Source organism: Bufo bufo, chromosome 9, assembly GCF_905171765.1.
Source record: "Bufo bufo chromosome 9, aBufBuf1.1, whole genome shotgun sequence".
Classification (NCBI taxonomy): Eukaryota; Metazoa; Chordata; class Amphibia; order Anura; family Bufonidae; genus Bufo; species Bufo bufo.
The window spans coordinates 34777204-34797034 of record NC_053397.1 but is presented as its reverse complement, the minus strand read 5'-3'; the positions used below and the strand labels follow the sequence as shown (position 1 = coordinate 34797034).

Genomic DNA, 19831 nt, shown 5'->3' with positions numbered 1-19831 from the left:
TCACACTAGCGTTTTTGCTGGATCCGGCAGGGTTCAGCAAAAACGCTTCTGTTACTGATCATACAACCGTCTGCATGCGTTATGAACGGATCCGGTTGTATTATCTTTAACATAGCAAAGACGGATCCGTCATGAAGTCCATTGAAAATCTATGGAGGACGGATCCGTTTTCTATTGTGGGGGTCATGCCGGATCCATCTTGCTCCGCATCCCATGACAGAAAGCAAACTACAACATGTTGCGGTTTGCTCTCCGGTATGGGAACACAACTAAACGGAACGGAATGCATTTTGGGGCATTCCCATCTGTTCAGTTCAGTTTTGTCCCCATTGACAATGAATGGGGACAAAAATGAAGCTTTTTTTTTTTTTCTCCCAGTTTTGAGCCCCTATGACGGATCTCAATACCGGAAAACTAAAACGCTACTGTGAAAGTAGCCTTAAATGGGGGCACACGACATGCAGAGCATAGTGTCAGTCAGTAAGTAGGGCCACCCACAGGAGCATAGAAAGAGCAGAGTTTTAAATTAATAAATTACCAGATTTGATTAATTATTTTCCCTTAAAGGGGTTATCCCATGAATAATGTAGAAAATTAAAATCATAAATAATATAGTATAAGACCACGTTGTTGTTTTTTTTTTTTTAACAAAGCTAGAACCAGTTCTGTACCGCTCATGGATCCAGAGATGTCACCATTCATTGCTACAATTGTTCTGCTAGATTTATTTCAAGCTGTCAGCTTAGGCTATTTTCACACTAGCGGCAGGATGTCCTGTCGGATCCGTCCTGCTGCTATTTCGCCGGACCGCCGCTCTGTCCCCATTGACTATAATGGGGACGGGGGCGGAGCTCCGGCACAGCATGGCAGTTCGCGGTGAGAGGTGAGACATGCAGTACTTTTAGTCTGGCGGCCTTTCGCCGTGCAGCGCCGGAGCTCCGTCCCCGTTATAGTCAATGGGGACGGAGCGGCAGTCCGGCGGCACGGAGAAATAGCGGCAGGACGGATACGACAGGGTGAACAGCCTGTCGGATCCATCCTGCCGCTAGTGTGAAAATAGCCTTGGGGGGGGGTGTCCTTTTTTCTGCAGCTGGTGGCAGTTGAAGGATGGAACGGAGCATGTGTTTCCGTCTCAGTGAGCAGGACAGAGAGATTAGAAAAAAGAGCAAACAGCATGTGGCGCTATACAGATAGATTTAATTGAATAACTCAATTGTTATAATACGTTTTTGATTACATGCAATTACAAAATTTTTAAGATCCAGGTGCTGTTTGAAAACTGTAAAATATTTAAGTAGGACCTGTCCCCTATCCCTGTTTTAGTAAGTGCTTGCATCCCCAATGTAATAACAATTCTGGGGCATCTATTCTATGTTGTGCCATTAATTTATTATTCCTTCTAGAAGTTATAAATTAATTACTAGCAGTTTACAATGGCGGTCCAGATGGGTGTTACCAATTGGGATGTGATCCTGCAATGTCTGATATTATACAATCAGATTATCCTATCAGTGCTGCTAGTGTCAGCCTGTGCAGGGACACCCCCCCCCCCCCCAGCTGGTAATACCCAGCTGGACCTTCACTGCAAACTACTAATAATTAATGTATAACTTCTAGAAGGAATAATAAAGGGATGGCACAACATAGAGGCATAAGAATAGATGTTCCAGAATTATTACATGGGGAATGCAATGTCAGGATAGGTGACATCAGTCTGCTCAGCTCCTCCTCCGACACACTGCCTGCAGATTCATGGTGACCGTTACCCTTTAAGTAGTGAAGTACATTTTTTTGAAAATGTATATATTTTTTACTTGTTTTTATAGCTGTTTGCGCTCATTGATAACCTGTGTATAAATTTGCTCTGTGTATACTATTTTGTTGTAATCTGTCCTGTACTTTCATAGTTTCTTGGTTCCTATTGGCTTTATCACGAGAGGCTCTTTCACAAACTTTGCCTTTTGCGCCACCTGGACACAAGCAGATTCTTCCGTATACTCCCGCTACTCCTCTGAACAGGGCGGCTAAGACGTTAGGTCTGGAGGAGGGTGTGTGTATAACATTGAGCATGTGTAAGAAACCAGCCGGACACCGCATGCAAACATTTTTGGGAATCTGATTGATATCCTTATTATCCTGAAAATTATTTTTTAAAACATTACATTCATTGCTTAATCCCAATAAACTGGTTTTGCTCGTGTCCTAAATGCTTCTATATTCATGGCACCTATAAAGGTTCACTTATCGTAGCTGATTCTGGGATGACAAACCTTCATTCAGCTTCTTCTGAACATTCTTCCCCATACATGAGTATATGATGAAATAGTTCCAAAATTGCAAAATCATAACTGACCATGTGGAGAAATCCTTAGTGTAGTCCTTGGTCCTTGTTACCTCTGAAAAGAATGTTCTAGCAATACGAGGGGCAAACATTCAGCTGCTAAAAAAATGACCGTGTATGGGTGACCAAAGTCTGCATCGGGAAATCCTCTCGATGTATACCCCCAATGGATCCACAAAATGCAGTGTGAAAGTAGCCACATACTCATATATACAGTATACTGTATACATAAATGTAAATAAAGTTATAAATATATCCTCTTCGTCCTTAAGGAGCACAGATATATACTGTATGTGCTGCCGTTGGACTCTAGGAAAGCAAAATTACAGGAAGGCCAAATTTTCTCTTTCCTCTTTGTCCTCAGGCAGCACATATATACCATTCTGTGCTGCCTTTGGACTCAAGAAAAACAAAATTACAGGTAAAACATATAGTTAAATACATATATACTGTAGTTTATCACATTGCACATATTTACCTTTCTCTTTTTCTTCTAATCTGGAACTTCGCTTTAAGGTTCTCGTACAATTGATAGTAATAAAAACCTAACCCATCCTCATTCAGCCTTTAAAGCCGAGGCACTGAAGCACGAGGCATGCTGGCTGCACTCAGCTTCATTTATTTTTTCCCCAGTATTGAATGCTATGCTCCTCATTTATTTATATTTGTAGTGGAGGCATTTTGATGATATTCACGGAGATACCTTTACTTTGTCTCCTCAGAAATCAACATGCATGAACTGTCTGCTGAAGTCACCAGCCCCTCGGGAAGGACCGATGAGGCCGAAATAGTTGACCTTGGCCACCATACCTGTTGCGTGCGCTTTGTTCCTCAAGAGATGGGAGTGCACACCGTGAGCGTCAGATACAGAGGGGAGCACGTGCCGGGAAGTCCTTTCCAGTTTACTGTGGGGCCACTGGGAGAAGGAGGAGCTGAGAAAGTCAAGGCTGGAGGCCCTGGCCTGGAGAGAGGAGAAGCTGGTATTCCAGGTAGGAAACTGACCCATGAACATTACCCCTATTTACAGTCCATGAATGGAAAACTTCAATTCATGGGATAAGATAATGACGTCATATGGGATTTTACGGATCTACAAAGTACTTGTGATGTTATTGAGGAAGCAGATAAGAATGAATCATGGACACTTCTCTCTTGCTTCTCTGCAGCTGAATTCAACATTTGGACACGGGAAGCAGGTGCCGGGGGACTTTCCATTGCTGTCGAAGGGCCAAGCAAAGCAGAGATTTCCTTTGAGGACCGGAAGGATGGATCCTGTGGGGTTTCATACGTTGTTCAAGAGCCTGGTACGTCTCAACGTCCCAATATTGTAATGCATGATGGAAATAAATCCATACGATTTGAATTGGTGCTCATTTAGATAACTGGGAGCGGTTATGATGCTGTCCCCTAGTGGTCAGCAGAATGATCTTCATTGGGGAGGGCAGCATATTCAAACTGACTGTGTACTGAGTACAGAGTATTGCATCAATCACTACTGTGGACCAGGGGCGGATTGGGAACTTAAAGTGGCCCTGGAAAAAAAAAAAACTAAAAGTGGCCCTATGTTGTAGGTGGGTTCAGACTGACAGAAGACGGGCCAAAACAAGTAGGCGGGGCCTGCAATACTGTAGTGCAGTGCAGAATACCGCCCCCACAGAACCAAATACCACAAGGCAGCACAGAATACTGCCGCCCTCACCACAGTATTCAACTGTATCACCATCATGAGGACAGTAATACAGTGGAGTCCAGGAGGGTGCCTGCGGCTATTGAGCATCAGATCATCATATACCTGGCCTGCGGCCATCAAGAGGGCTAGAGTGGCCCCCTGGGCATCGGCCCACCAGGAAATTTCCCTGTAGGGTCTAAGGCCAATGGGCCCCTGCTGTAGACTGACGTTGCTTTAATTATACGTACAGTTGCCTCTAATACACTGAATTGCCATCTCCCAGTAGCTATTTAGAGTGGAAGCACAATGCGTAGGAACTTTGCCTCATTGGGAGAACTGTTTTACATGCCGTATATAGTCATAGACCGGTTATACATAGAAAATGCTTTATATAAGGTTTTATACAGCACATATGACCATGGCGAGTAACCATACCGGCCTTCTTCATTTCAGGTGACTACGAAGTGATCATCAAGTTCAACGATGAGCATATCCCGCAAAGCCCATTCATGGTTCCGATCATCGCCCCCTCCGATGACGCCCGCCGGCTTACTGTCTCTAGTCTTCAGGTGAGGCACAAGGAAACATCTCTCCTGTCTGCCACCTGGTGACCCATTAAGTCCTTGTGTTCAAGTCTAGCAGAGAGAATGTGCGGTCTGTATCTCAGTCTCCTCCTATCATACCGATCGCACATGTGGTGGCCCGTACAAACCGATCAGAATTCAATATTCGCTTGGCTGTAACCTGATTGGTTGGTATTCACAACTGCTCCTATCTCCTTGCACTAGTTTTGATACATTTTTCCCCGATTTTATTTTTAAGATTCTTTTTTAATAAACCCCGAAATTGATGTCCTGTATAGGCCGTCCGTAAAAGATCAGTGGGCTTCACCTGGCACTCACTGCCCCGCCCACGAGGAGCTGCAGCCACCGAAGCTAGGACAGTGTATGGAGCCGAGAGCAGACAGCGCACTGTGTACTGGTCATGCTGGGTTACTGCAGCCCAACCCCCATTCAGTAGCTGAGCTGCAATACCTGACACAGCCCAAGAAAAACAGTGCTGCATGTCTACTCAGGCAACCCCTTTAATTCAAAAAATCTGTAGATTTATTATTCTATTATTCTAAAAGTATGTATTTGTGTTCCTTATACTGTAAAATAATTTATTACTGTTAGGCTCTCTTCTGCCCCCTGCCCTTCCACTTTCAAAAACTCAGCCAAGCTGTTCACGGGGGCATTAATTGGTCACAGTGGCATTATGGCGTCTTTCTTGTGTTTCATTTAAAGACCTTTGACAGGTTATTTCTCGACATGCAGTTACCTGCTAAAGAGGGAGCCCGAATGTGATGGTGTTGTCACATCTGTACAGGGGAGGACCTGTGCAGGGCTGGACGGTGCAGTCCCTCTTTAGCATTTAGCTGGACATTGACGGTTTGTTGAACTAGATCTACTGTCGGGAGAGGTCAGTTGTCTTTATTACCTGCTGCATGTAGCTAGTCATTGCTTTTTTCCAGTATTAGCGCCACTCCTGTCCATGGACGGCTCATACCCGCTGTAGTGATCAAGGCTCGGCTGCAATGCCAGACACAGCCCATGGGCAGCAGGAAAGGCCATTGGATGGATATGTGCTGATTTTCTTAATAAGTAATAAAAAAATAACATCTTAAAGGGTCATTAGATATGTGGGGGGTCTGATTGCCTTGACCCTTACCTATCGGTAGAAGGAGGGGTAGAAGCACTCGCATACCGCTGCAGGAGATGGGCCCATAGACCTCTATTGGTCTATGGTCCAATATTGAGAGTTCAATATGTGAGCTGTTTAGTGGATGCATTTACTCTCAATTTACCCCTGTTGGGGTCCATTCACACGTCCGTGTGTGTTTTGCAGATCTGCGGATCTGCAAAACACAGACACCGGCAATGTGCGTTCCGCATTTTGCGGACCACACATCGCCGGCACTTAATAGAAAATGCCTAATCTTGTCAAGAATAGACATGTTCTATTTTTTCCGGGAACAGAATTGCGGACCCGGAAGTGCGGATCCGCAATTCCGGATCCGGGCAGCACATCGTGCAGCCCCATAGAAATGAATGGGTCCGCAATTCCGTTCCGCAGAATTGCGGACGTGTGAATGGAGCCTTAAGGTATAACATAATGACATGTCTGCTTTAGTAACTACTTGCATCCCGCATATAATAACAATTCTGGAGTATGGTTGTGTGTTGTGCCATTTCTCTATTATTCCTACTGAAGGTTTATAAATTAATTACATGCTTTCTGCAATGAAGGTCCAGCCGGGTGTTCCCAGTTGGGGATGTGCCCCTACACAATCTGATATTATCCATATGCTGCCATTGTCAGACTGCAAGGATACACCCCCCAACTGGTAACACCCAGCTGGACCTTCATTGCAAACTGCTAGTAATTCATTCATACCTTCTAGCAGGAATAATATAGGAATGGCACAACATAGATTCCTAAGAATAGAGGCTCAAGAATTGCTATTTCATGTGGAATTTAAGAAGTTACTAAAACACACGTTGGAAAAAAAGAACAGTCCTCTTTAAAGTCAAAGTTCATTAAACATTTCTAACATCTCAGTGACACCTCAAACATTAGATTAGTGGGGCCCCTGCAGACCAGCGAGCATTTTTCTGTTCACATAAGGGGTCTGGTCACCTGAATTATGAGCGTTTTACATTGAGCGGTGATCAGGAATGAGCACGGTTATGAATGCTCCTCTGACCAGCCATCGACCTGTGTAAAAGGGCCCCTTAGAGGTACAAAGATAAGTCAAGAGTCGTAGGGGCACAGCGATCAGGAGGGAAAACTAGCAAGTGTTTAGTTTCCCTGCAGCGCCACCACAGGGGAAACTAAGTATTACACAGCGTCCATTCAAATCAATGCACTGTCTATGCCATACAGAGGAGGACAGGTCCTCCAGACCGAGAGACTCTTTTTATAACAGCTCTCCACTCTGGTGAAGGGGATCCTGAATGCAGGACTCCCCTTTATTAACTCAGAATTCCCTACTAAGGTACATAGTGATGAGTTTTGTCATGTAGAAAACCAATTTAAGGTTTTGATAAGGTGAGTACAGTGTGGATGATCTATCCTCAGGACAGGTCATCAATATCTGATCGATGGGGGTCTGACACCCGACACCCCCGCCAATCAGCTTTTTGAAGAGGTTGCGAGAGTGACTGCGGCCTCCACCACAGCTTACCAAGCACAGCGCCGCACATTGTATAGTGGCTGTGCTTGGAATTGCAACCTGACGCATTCACTTGAATGGGGCTGAGCTGCAACTAGGCCATGTGACTAATGAACGTGACATCACTTCCCTAGGAAGTGGCCTGGATGATCACTGGAACACCACGGCCTCTTCAAACCAGACCCCCACCAATTTTGAAAGGGGCCGCACAACAGTACCCCCATAGGAGGATGGTGTAGTGGGAAAAGAGTACCAAATCAGCTCTGCGTCTTCTTCATTCACAGGATCAGGATCCCAGCGGTTGGACACCCTCTGATCCTTTTAGGATAATATAGGGTCAACCCTTTAAAGACAAGGGGTCAGGTGTGTAGATGCCTGCAAGGGGATAGCTATAGGGGGTGTAGAGGTTGCACCTGCACCCTGTTACCTGATGGGGCTTAATGGCTCTCAGACGCATAGTAGGACACCAGTATTTTAAATAGCATAGGATCAGTGGGACCCTCACCGATCCTGCAAATGAAAAAGACACAGCGCTGGTTTGGTGCTGCCTCCCCCCTCTGGTACAGGTTTTGCTTTGGGGCCTGTGATCTTAAAGTTACTCCCCTCCCTTCATAAATACAGGTAGCATTCAACCCTCTGCCCATTGACTCTCTGATTGCTATTTTATTAGATCTCTCTAATATAGATTGCAATTTTTAGGAGTCTGGTCTGAAGGCCAATCAGCCGGTGTCATTTGCCATCAGAATGAATGGTGCGAAGGGCAAGATTGATGCCAAGGTGCACAGTCCTTCGGGAGCCGTGGAGGAATGCCATGTTTCTGAGCTGGAACCAGGTAAGGATATATTGGTATAAGAAGTCACCAATTCCCATCATAGATGAAGTCCGGTCACAGGGGTCACATCGCCCTCCTCACGTCGTCGTATGGTTTTCTTTTTGCAGATAAGTATGCAGTGCGTTTCATTCCCCGGGAAAATGGCATACACACTATTGATGTCAAATTTAATGGAAGCCACGTGCCTGGCAGCCCCTTCAAGGTGCGAGTGGGAGAACCAGGACAGGAGGGTGACCCAGCTCTTGTGACGGCGTATGGCGCTGGACTGGACAGAGGTGTTACAGGTAAGTGAGAGCCATAGGGATCAGTCTAAAGTCTTCTACTGCCAGTTATCTGTACGTGAATGAATACATGGTGGTCATAGGCAGCAGTAAGATTTTACTCTTGAGGTGGCCAAACACAATAGCTAGAAGTAGGGTGGTGGTTGAGCATGGGCAGACTGGGAACTTAAAGTGGCCCTGGAAATAAAAATTAAAAGTGGCCCCATATTGTAGGCGAGTCTAAATTGACAGAAGGCAGGGAAAAGAGAAGTAGGCAGAGACAGGAATCCTTAGTGTAGCACAAAATACTGCCCCAGCAGAACCAAATACCATAGTGCTGCCCAAAATACTGCCCCAGCAGAACCAAATATCATAGTGCAGCACAACATACTGCCCCAGCAGAACCAAATACCATAGTGCAGCACAAAATACTGCCATAGCAGAACCAAATACCATAGTGCAGCACAAAATATCGCCCAGCAGAACCAAATATCATAGTGCTGCCCAAAATACTGCCCCAGCAGAGCCAAATACCATAGTGCAGCACAACATACTGCCATAGCAGAACCAAATACCATAGTGCAGCACAACATACTGCCATAGCAGAACCAAATACCATAGTGCAGCACAACATACTGCCAGAACAGAACCAAATACTATAGTGCAGCACAAAATACCGCCGCCACCGCTGCAGCATTCAACTGTATCACCCCCCTGAGGATGGCGATAGAGTTGAATTTAGGAGGGTGCCTGCCGCCGCTGGCCAAGTGCATAAGTACCTGATGCTCCTACATTAATTAATGCTGAGATCATCAGATCGTTATGGACCCAGCCGGCAGCAGTGAGAAGGGCACGGGTGGCCCCCTGGGCATCAGCCCACTGGAAAATGTTCCTGTAAAGTCTATGGCCAATTCACCTCTGTGGCTTAGCAACCATTAGACGGACAGTCGTCTATTGAACGATTGTTGGCTGGCACAGCTATATACATTTGACTCCATTTTGTCCGTTAGTCGGTCAAACTGGCCGTTCATTTTCAATGACATTGGGTTGTTTCACGGAAAGATTTGCTCGCGGACTGGTGACCAGTGATGGCCAGTTCGCAGTGTTCACCGACGAACACATCTGCCATCTTTATCTGCAGGTGCAACCTCTGCACCCCCTACATCTGCCATCTTTATTCCCAAGTCCGGCGATGCAGAGGTAAGTCCTTACCTGTGCCTGTGCCGCGAGCCGTTCTGAAACGCATGCGGTCACCGGGAGCAGGCAGTTCCGAGAACAGCCTTCATCGGGCGTCACCAGGAACACTGCTAGGCGCAGATTTTTTGAGGCACAGGGAACAAAATGCATTCACAAGAAGAATGCACAAGTTGATTCGTCTTCCAAATTTTGTGTGGAAAAGCTGCGGTTTAGCCCTATCGATCGGGGCAATACATTTGCGGAAAATCCATGGCAGAATCAGAGTTTCAGCCTTGGATTTCTACCGCAAATCCTCTTGTAAATACATGTTACATTTACCATAGGCAAATCCTGATCCGGTGACCATACCCTGACTACTCTATCATGTGTGTAGGGTTGGTGATATTGATAACTGTTTGGCGACCCCTTCAGTTCATACTGTGTCACTGCAGTTCTCATTCCTTGCTGTTCCCTGTCTTCACAATGCACGTGATGTAAACCTAATAGGATATCAGCTCGGAGCAGACAGCAATGTATTCTAGCTGGGGAGAGATATGTGAACAGATTGATGGTCCGGAAACGACGCTGCTGTCAGCCTGTGGCGCTCCGATAAGCCCTACAGCGTATTCATTGTTAGTCTTTCTTATGCCAGCTCATTATTACAAAGCAGGTGTTCCTTATTCATACGTTTTATTTGAACCCGAACCATTGTGTCCTTGTTATGGGCCAAGGTCCATGAACAATATAGCAGATCATGTTGTTTTACAGGTAGTTGGCTCCATTCGCAAATATTTTTGGCCTTGGGCATAAGTTTTTAATTTGAAATTGTACAATTATAGCTACCTTTTCAAGGGGTTCTTCCACTAATGCTAAACCTTAGATTTATAAGGAATATGGACATCGAGAGGTCTTCTGCTAGAGGCCCCCTCTACGAGCCAGAGCAGAGAGCTGCTGACACCAAGTGGCTCATGATCCAGCATATGTATTACATGGGTGGCCACCACATTTCCCCTGCAGTAGCCACTGTATGACACGGTGCAATAATACACTACCGGAAAATAAAAATAAAAAACACCTGGAAAATGTCTTGCGATTGAGCTGAGATTGAAAAAGTATAAACTGCTAGTGGTGCTTGGTCAATGATCACACAACCAAGGTGGTGCTCTCTTTATTTTGGGTTCTGCAGCAGGGTGCATGGGAGGACGCTGCCCCAACCAGTTCCAGACATTCTCGATGGACAGTTGAGCTGATCAGGGGAGTTGCTGGATACCCTGAAGAGCACGTTGTGTAGCACAGGCAGTGTGTGGGCAGACGTTATTTTGTTGGAACACCATGTCTCCTAAAAAAAAATAGTAGGCCCTCTCCCGTCCTCCTGCAAACCCTGATGTGGCTATCAATAGCGTTCAGTAATGAAAGCAGGTTCTGCCTTAGGGGGGGATCACCTTGGTTGTGTGGTCATTGTCCAAGCGACACTCAGTTTGTACTTTGCCAGTCTCAGCTCATTCACATTAGGTTTTCCAGGTGTTCCTTTTCATTTTCCGGTAGCCCAGCTTATTGTCAGCTGTTTCTGAAGCCAAAGCCTGTGATGCGTCAGGAAAACACAGATGTATAGGCGCGAGTTTGTCCCGTAGAAAGACATTGCTTCAGCCTCAATCGCCAGTCTAGGCCAAAACTGATTGTCATAAACAGCCCCTGCGTTCTGCAGATGGGATCTACAGGACAGAGGTCAACACTGGTCATATGGAATTCCCTAATATTACATTGGCTCCACAGGAACCACCAGAAGATCACTTGTACATTAAAATCCTTTTTTCTTGGCAGGTAAATTATCTGAATTCACAATCAACACTACTAAAGCAGGACCCGGGGCCCTTTCCGTCACCATCGAAGGTCCTTCAAAGGTGACCATGGAATGTAAGGAGTGTCCTGAAGGATACAGAGTGCTCTATACTCCAATGGCCCCAGGGAATTACACGATCGGAGTGAAATATGGAGGCCCCAATCACATCCTCGGCAGTCCATTCAAAGCTAAAGTAACAGGTGATTATTCCATTGCGTCCTGGTTTGAAAAATCTTGATGTTACAACCTTTTTTCTTCTTGCTCCTGACCACCCATATACATGCCCACTTCATCAAACGTGCTTGTGTCCTGAATGGGGGAGAGGGGAGAACACCGCCCTCAGACTCTATCTCCCCGATGATCGGGCCGTTTAAGTCCAACTTCCTGATATTTATGGAGGACCTGTCACCACAAAATGCAATCTGCAGCAATACACTACGGACCTGTGAATGGACCCTTATAGAGCAGCAGCAGCTGAGCAGATTGATATATAGTTTTGTGGGAAAAGATGGATTAAAACATGTCATTTAATACATTTATATCTCTTTTTCTCAACTTAAAGAGGACCTGTCACCTCTCCTGACATGTCTATTTTAGTACCTATTTGCATCCCCCATGTAATAACGATTCTGGAGCATCTATTCTTAAGACGCTATGTTGTGCCATTCCTTTATTATTTCTACTAGAGGTTATGAATGAATTACTAGCAGTCTGTAGTAAGGGTACAGATGGGTGTTACCAGTTGGGGATGTGTCTCTGCAAGTGTCTGACTCTATCCAATCTGTGCTGCCATTGTCAGACTGTGCAGGGACACCCCCCCCTCAACTGGTAACACCCCTCTGTACCCTTACTGCAGACTGCTAGCAATTCATTCATAACTACTAGTAGAAATAATAAAGCAATGGCACAACATGGAGCCGTAAGAATAGATGCTCCAGAACTGTTATTACATGGGGAATGCAGGCATGTCAGGATAGGTGACCGGTCCTCTTTAAGACCACCCCCATGTACAGTTATCAGCGACTGACAGCAATCTCTGTATACACACTTACACAGAGAATGCTATCAATCACTGATACCACCTCCCTTAGGTTAGAAAAAACAGACAGAGATATAAAGCTATAAATTACAATTTATACTGAAGACTGTCTGCAGATTGCACTGCATTTCACGGTGACATCCCTGCCATCTGCCATCAGGAGGGAGACGGGAGGCCACCATGCGTATCAGCAGGACTGGACAATACATATATTAATGGGTATGGCCAGCTTTTGTTGGCCTGTTGCTTTTATTCAGCCTAGCAGATGACTAAGGAGCCACATAACTCAGCTCCTGCAGAAATCAATAGAGTACTTATAATAAAAAAGCAACTCATGATTAGTAAGGTATCCATGGCATCATAAAAAAGAGAGCGTGTCCTTTCTTTATAATCACACTTAGGATCTGGAAAACTAAAAACGATTGCCCGGGAGTTAAATACTGATGACCTGTGCTCAGGATAGGTGATTAATATCTGATGGGTGGGGGCCCGGCTCCTAGCACCTCCACCGATCACCTGTTTCACGGGTCTGCAATGCTCGGGCAAGCGCTGCCTATTCTTGCTCGGCTTTTGGCGTCACGTGGCCTTTCTACAGCTCAGTCCCCTTCAAGTGAATGGGACTCTGCTGCATTAAAAAGCACAGCCGCTGTGCAATGTAAGGAGCTGTGCTTGGTATACTATGCAGGTGCTGCGTCCTCAGCCAATCAGTGGGGGTGCCAGGAGTCAGACCCCTACCGATAAGATATTGATTTCAGTTTAAACATGTAGTCATGCAGCTCCTGTGTCATATGTGACATAGGGCATTGTACATGTAGTGAGCAGTGAATACTTTGAATAGAATGGTGTCCTATCCAACAGCGCAGGACTTGCGGTACATAAACAGGGTCAGACTGGTCCATCCGATGGACCCAGGCTCTGATACCATAATGGACCAAGAGAAAAGCCCATTTGGCTTCCTTTGGTGCCAATTATTTTCACCTTTTGGAGCCAGTTATTTGCACTAGAGTCTATTTATTTTATTTTTTTATTCAAAAACCGATGAAACTTTATTGATGATAAATGGGTTTGGCCTCAAGAATAATTTCCTCTGGTGGCCCCAGGAACCCCAGTCCGACACTGTACATGAAGGTTATCTTTTTCCATATAGACATAATATATGTTAACTGTCATTGTCCTACTACAGATTGCATTATTTATTTTACACCGATCCTATCCTGGTTTATAGTCCAGAGCTGCATTCACTGTTCTGCTGGTGGCTGTTGGAAACTGCTGACAAATTTATCACGCTCCTTTTTAACTAAACTTCTATAGTATAGAGGGAAAGTTATGCATTTTCTACATTACATTACGTTGCCTGCTGTAAAGACGACGCTTGCAAAAAAAACTTGATTTTTGTACTTAACGTAAAATCTGTTTCTCTTCCGTTCATTGGGGGACACTGGCATTGACCATGGGTATAGCTGTTGCCGCTAGGAGGCGGACACTAAGCACAAAGGTGTGAGCTCCTTCCCTTCAGCTATACACTTCCTACAGGGACTAAGCTAAATCCGTTAGTGCAAAAGCAGTAGGAGAAGCAACACAAAAAAATCACACCATGTAGAAACCCAGAACCACACAGGCCAGCAAATACCCCAAAACATGAGAATGGGTGGGAGCTGTGTCCCCCAATAAACAGAAGAGAAACAGATTTTATAGTAAGTACAAATATCTGGTTTTCTCATCCGTATCATTGGGGGACACAGGCTTGACCATGGGACGTTACAGAGCAGTCCCCGCGGCGGGCCTAACGAGAAACCCTCCTGCCAATCAGAGAACCGCCGTCTGCAAAACTCTACACTCCAGAGACGCGTCAGCAGACGCAAAAGTGTGTACCCTATAACATTTGGAAAAGGTGTGCAAAGGCGACCAGGTCGCCACCTTGCACACCTGAAGGGCCGAAGCTCCGTGATGCACCGCCCAAGAGGCCCCCACTGCCCAAGCAGAATGAGTAGTCACCCGGAAGGGTGGAGCCCAGCCCTTAAGGCGGTACGCTTCCACAATGGACGTCTTCGGCGCTGCCAGCCCCCGTCTCGGCCCCTCTGGAATAACCGGGAAATCCGTCCGCTGGAAAGATGCCGTCTGGGACAGATAGACTCGAACGGCCCGTACCAAATCCAGAGTATGGAGCGACCGCTCCCGAGGATGAGACGGGTTCCTGACAAAATGAATGGAGAACAATCTCCTCATTTAGATGGAATGCCGATACCACTTTCGGAAGGAAGGACTGAACAGGCCAAAGGACTACCTTATATGATGGAGGATCAGGAAAGGCGACCGACATGACAGAGCCGCGAAGTTCCGACACCCTCCGGATAGAAGTGATTGCCACCAAAAAAGCCACCTTGTAAGACAGTAAGCGAAGCGACACCTGCTGCAAAGGCTCAAACGGTGAAGACTGGAGAGCGTTGAGCAATAGATTAAGATCCCAAGGATCCAACGGAGGACGAAGAGGGGGCGCAGCATGCGCCACCCCTGCAGAAAAGTCTGAACCGCCAAAAGCGAAGCTAAATTCCGCTGAAAAAGAATGGAGAGAGCCGACACTTGCCCTTTGAGGGAGCTGAGAGCCAGCCCCAAGTACATGCCCGACTGCAGGAAAGCCAAGAGCCGCAGCAAAGAGAACCGAACGGGAGCTGTAGCAACCCTAAATTTGGGTGGAAGATCGGCGACTGATATAGGAGGTCCTCCCGAAGAGGAAGACGCCATGGCTCTTCGGCCAGGAGGGTGACCAGAGACGCATGCCACACCCAGCGTGGCCAATCGGGGGCCACAAGAATGACTAGCAGTCCTTTGGACCTGATCTTCCGGAGGAGATGCGGAATGAGAGCAGGAGGCGGGAACACTTAGGGAAGCGTGAACGGAATCACGAGCATGTCGCACGCCAGGGCCAAGGGGTCTCTGGACCGTGCGACGAAGTCCTCGACCTTGTTGCCTACAGACACTAAGCTAAAAACGGATTTAGCTTGGTCCCTGTAGGAAGTGTATAGCTGAAGGGGAGGAGCTTACACCTTTGTGCTTAGTGTCCGCCTCCTAGCGGCAACAGCTATACCCATGGTCAAGCCTGTGTCCCCCAATGATGTGGATGACAAATTCAAATAACCGGTGCAGGCTCTGACCAGTGAGCAAGAGAAGCTGAGAGATTTCAGCTCTGAAGCATCCAGAATTGTGAAGGCAGCTATGAACTATGTTGCAGACTGTAATGCTGCATGAGTACAAGATTTTGCAGAAAATGACAATCCTAAAATTGTGTTATGTTCATGGTCTGTAAGCCGTAGTCACAGTTTGTATTGAGCCGTGCATCTCAACCGCCCCATTGTTTCATGAGATTGTCCCATGACGAGGACGGTCTACAATGCGATTCAGATATTGGTAGGTTTGAGTAAAATTATTTATTAAAAATTTGCCCAAACTTCCTGTAATACTGCTTTGAATACGTTTGTTATTTAGGTCAGTTACCCCCTTTATGGCATGAGGGGATGGAGGTGCAAAGTGTTTCTCTTCAGGAAGGTAATAGAGAACATGGACTGTCCTAAAATGCGTTAACACGTCTTATGTGTTGTAGTAATGTCCGATTACAAGATGCCAAAATAACGGCCTAACCAGAGCTGCCCGTAATGCTGTAACCTGTACGCTGCGCAATGCGGTTTAGCGGGAGTAACTGATGTGAAGCTTTATGTTTGATGTGTCTTGATCTAAGTGTTTGATGTATCTTTTTAATTTTCCCTTTATTCTGAGTATTAACGGTGTCCCATCTCTAATTCTGTAGGTCAGCGACTAGTCAGTGTTGGCGGTGTCAGTGAGACGTCATCGATAATCGTGCAGTCCGTCACTCGCGCCTCCACAGAGACCGTATACAGTGCGCTGCCTAGGTTTGCTTCAGACGCCAGTAAAGTCACATCCAAAGGAGCAGGTCTATCGAAAGCATACTTGGGCCAGAAGAGCAGCTTCAATGTAGACTGCAGTAAAGCAGGTGAGCATTTAGTCAGATGCTTAAAGGGGTTATCCATTAAAATTTAATGACCTATCCTCATTATCAGATCGGCGGAGGTGTTAAGGGGAGACACCGCTCACCAGAGCTCTGGCTGGCATCTCTCCCAAGCACAGCGCCATACATAGTATAGTGGCAGTGCTTGGTATTGCAGCCCATTCACTTCAATGGGGCTGAGGTGCAACCAGGCCATGTGAATAGGATATGTTATCAGTATGAGATTGGCGGTGGTCCGACTCCTGCCAATCAGCTGTTTGAGGAGGCCGGTGAGCACAGCAGCTCACCAAGCACAGCGCTATCCATTGAATAGTGGCTGTGCCTGGTGTTGCAGCTCAGCCCTATTTACTTGAATGGGACTGAACTACACCTGTAGTGACCGATTAACATGATGTCCCAGGCCTAGGAAGAGGCTGTATCTCTTCAAAAAGCAGGTCAGCAGAGGTGCCGCGAGTCGGACCCCCACCAGTCTGAAATTAATGACCTGTCCTGAGGCCAGGTCACCAATATCAAAATTTCAGACAACCTCCTTAAAGAGCTTTTACCCTTGAATGTATGTGCCCACTGAACCGGCCACTCTCCGGTGCTTTATAGACAAGAATGATATTACCTGTCTGACCTCCATTGAGAGGATTATGGGGCAGGACTAGACTGAGTAATGTGCAACCTGTGTCTTATCACCTATCATGACCAAAGGGGTCACCATTGGCATCGATGGCCTGGGCACTTTTGCACCCTTTATCTCAAACTTGATGGCTGAACCTATTGCCAGGCAACTGCACAGAATGTGGTTTTATTCCCTAGGGGCACTATATGATATGGTCTACCTTACCAGAAGAGGTTGCATTGATAGAAGGTATTGCACATGGGACCATCCAACCCAAGGTTGGCTTTGACTTGGGCATTCGTTTGAGTGGTGGAAGCGGGACAGGTGGTTACATCCCCTACCTTCCCAAAATGACATTACCCTCATAGAAATGTCTGTAGTTTGCACAGTTGGAACCTAATTTCTACCATTTTCTCCCCAGGTTCTAATATGCTATTAGTTGGTGTACATGGGCCCACAATACCTTGTGAGGAGGTCTCAGTAAAACATCTTGGAAGTAAGCAATATAACGTCTTCTACCACGTCAAGGAGAAAGGAGATTACACTCTGGTTGTAAAGTGGGGAGAGGAACACATCCCTGGCAGCCCCTTCCATGTCTCCGTCCCATAATGTAGAGAACCTCCCAAATCAGGATTCAGCAAGGAGAAGAGATCGTCGTCATTTGATCGCGCGGAGCTGACATCTGCAGATTGTATGAAGTGGAAAGACTTCCAGTGTAATTTTATATGTGACTTTTTTTATACTAGGGAATTGGAAAATTTGTATGTGTGTTTTAGGTGTCCATTTGGTAATTTAATAGCAAATCTCTACTGCTGGAAGGGCTTATTATTTATACTTGTCGATATTGTGTAACTCCTCCGATGCCAAGTAGAATAACCTGTTCCTGGTAAATTGAATGAATCATTTTAAGAAGGGGACCAATGACATTTGTCTAAGGATCAATATGAAATAAAACTGGAATTATTTCCTGACTATTCGATATGTAATGGAACTACTGATTGCCCCAGCTTGTATTCCTCAGCCTAACGTTCGGTCGAGGAAAGTAGTGAGAAGTCTGGTACTTTCTATATTAGCGCCTGTTGCCCACTGTTCAGTCATTGGGATGAGCAGTAAAAAGTTTATTTAAAAAAAAAAAATTATTTCACAATACCATTGAAGTGATAGGAGTTTCTGAGTGACACTAAATTATAGTCCGGATTAATCTCGGCCCTTAACATTTTAGAGGAATGTGCATTTTTGCTTTTTTTTTTGGACTAAAACCACCAATTTACTATTGTCTTTTTCTGAAATGAAAAAATAAATAAATCAGCACTTAAAGGGGTTGGCCTATCTCAGGCATTGATGACATATCGCTAGTATGTGCCATCCGGGTCAGATAGGTGCTGGTCCCGCTCCTTTCTCCAGAGCAGGGCCTCCAAAGTGAAGAAGATAACTCCGCGCCTGTGTGAAGTGCCCTCTTTTCACTTCTATGGGAGTTCTGAAACTCCCATAGTGTTGAATGGACAATGCACTGTGCATGCTCAGCTATTTTTGGAACTAGCCTTGAAGGGAAAATGGCCACGCTTGCACGGAGTGCTCCCCTTAACTTTAGAGGATCCTTTCTGGAGATACAGTAGAAGCCAGTCAATGTCTGAGATGGGCCATCCCCTTTAAATGACTGTTACTAAGGCCTAAGTGCAGATCAACATATTAGGGCTCTGTATAACCTCCTATGGGTACAGTATTATGGCTGAGTACAATTAAAAGTCTATGGGACCATACTATACTTCCCATACGTGGCATGCTCCATTGGATGCCATATTGCAGAAATATCCGGAGTGATAGTTCCACCTGTGACGGAATGATAATACATTTTTAATACATGACGATTCTGTTGCAGATTTGCCACAGATTTCACCCTATACATTGGAAAGGGGAAAATCTGCAGATTTAAAATGTGCACCACAAGTCCATTTCTGCGGCAGATATTTCCAGAAGCATCTGGATGAGATTTAAAAAAATAAAATAAAAATCTCATCTGCTTTGCTGCTAAAATAATACAGTTTGGCTTGTCTACCTTCAAATCCAGGTGTAAAATCGTCATTGCATCACCACAAGTGTGAACATACCCTTAAAAAAAATTTTCTGAGATTTTAATACTGATGACCTATCCTCTGGATCTGATCGTTGGGGGTCCGACACTTGGCAGCCCCGCCGATCAGCTGTTTGAGAAGGCACCGGGGCTCCTGTGAGCGCCGCGGCCTTCTCCGTGCTTAGCAAGCACAGCGACGTATATTGTATAGCAGCTGTGCTTGGTATCGCTGCTCAGCCCCATTAGGCCACGTAAATAATGAACGTGACATCACTGGCCTAGAAAAGCAGAGAGAAGGCCATGGCGCTCACAGGAGCACCTAGGGTTGTTGCGGGTATCGAAATATTGATACCCAATCGATACTTTTGTCCCGGTATCGATACGATACTGGGATTTGACATTTATCGATACTAGGCTACGCAGCCTAGCATCACAGAACATGAGCGCGCTGCTGTCAGAAGAAGAGAGAGGGGCGGGCGCACTGAAAGTTAACGTTTAATACAAATACAGGTGCCTGCAGCAGAATCACATAGCCGCGATCAGCGGCAGTTAACCCCTCAGGTGTGGGTCCCAGCTTTGTGATTCTGCTGCAGGCACCCGCCTCCTTTATTAATTATCATTGGTGGTGCAGTGCATCCTCCCCAGTATTAAAATCATTGGTGGCAGTGGCCAAGGGGCCCCTCCCCTCCTCCTCATTGGTGGCAGTGGCAGCTTCTGATCGGAGCCCCAGCAGTGTAATCCTGGGGCTCCGATCGGTTACC

At 46.0% G+C, this 19831-nt stretch overlaps 1 protein-coding gene across 4 annotated transcripts in view; it reads left to right on the top strand.

Annotated features, from left to right (window-relative positions):
- FLNB (filamin B) overlaps positions 1 to 19446 on the top strand; it is a 216715-nt gene extending 197269 nt beyond the window's left edge. For all 4 annotated transcript variants that reach the window (XM_040406836.1, XM_040406835.1, XM_040406834.1 and 1 more), the window contains 8 exons: positions 3064 to 3330; positions 3508 to 3645; positions 4464 to 4579; positions 7924 to 8056; positions 8164 to 8340; positions 11314 to 11532; positions 16174 to 16377; positions 17421 to 19446. In XM_040406836.1, coding sequence (XP_040262770.1) covers positions 3064 to 3330; positions 3508 to 3645; positions 4464 to 4579; positions 7924 to 8056; positions 8164 to 8340; positions 11314 to 11532; positions 16174 to 16377; positions 17421 to 17608 — 1442 coding nt within the window. In that variant the 3' untranslated portion in view covers positions 17609 to 19446. The remainder of the gene's footprint in view (positions 1 to 3063; positions 3331 to 3507; positions 3646 to 4463; positions 4580 to 7923; positions 8057 to 8163; positions 8341 to 11313; positions 11533 to 16173; positions 16378 to 17420) is intronic.
- Positions 19447 to 19831: the final 385 nt, after the last annotated feature.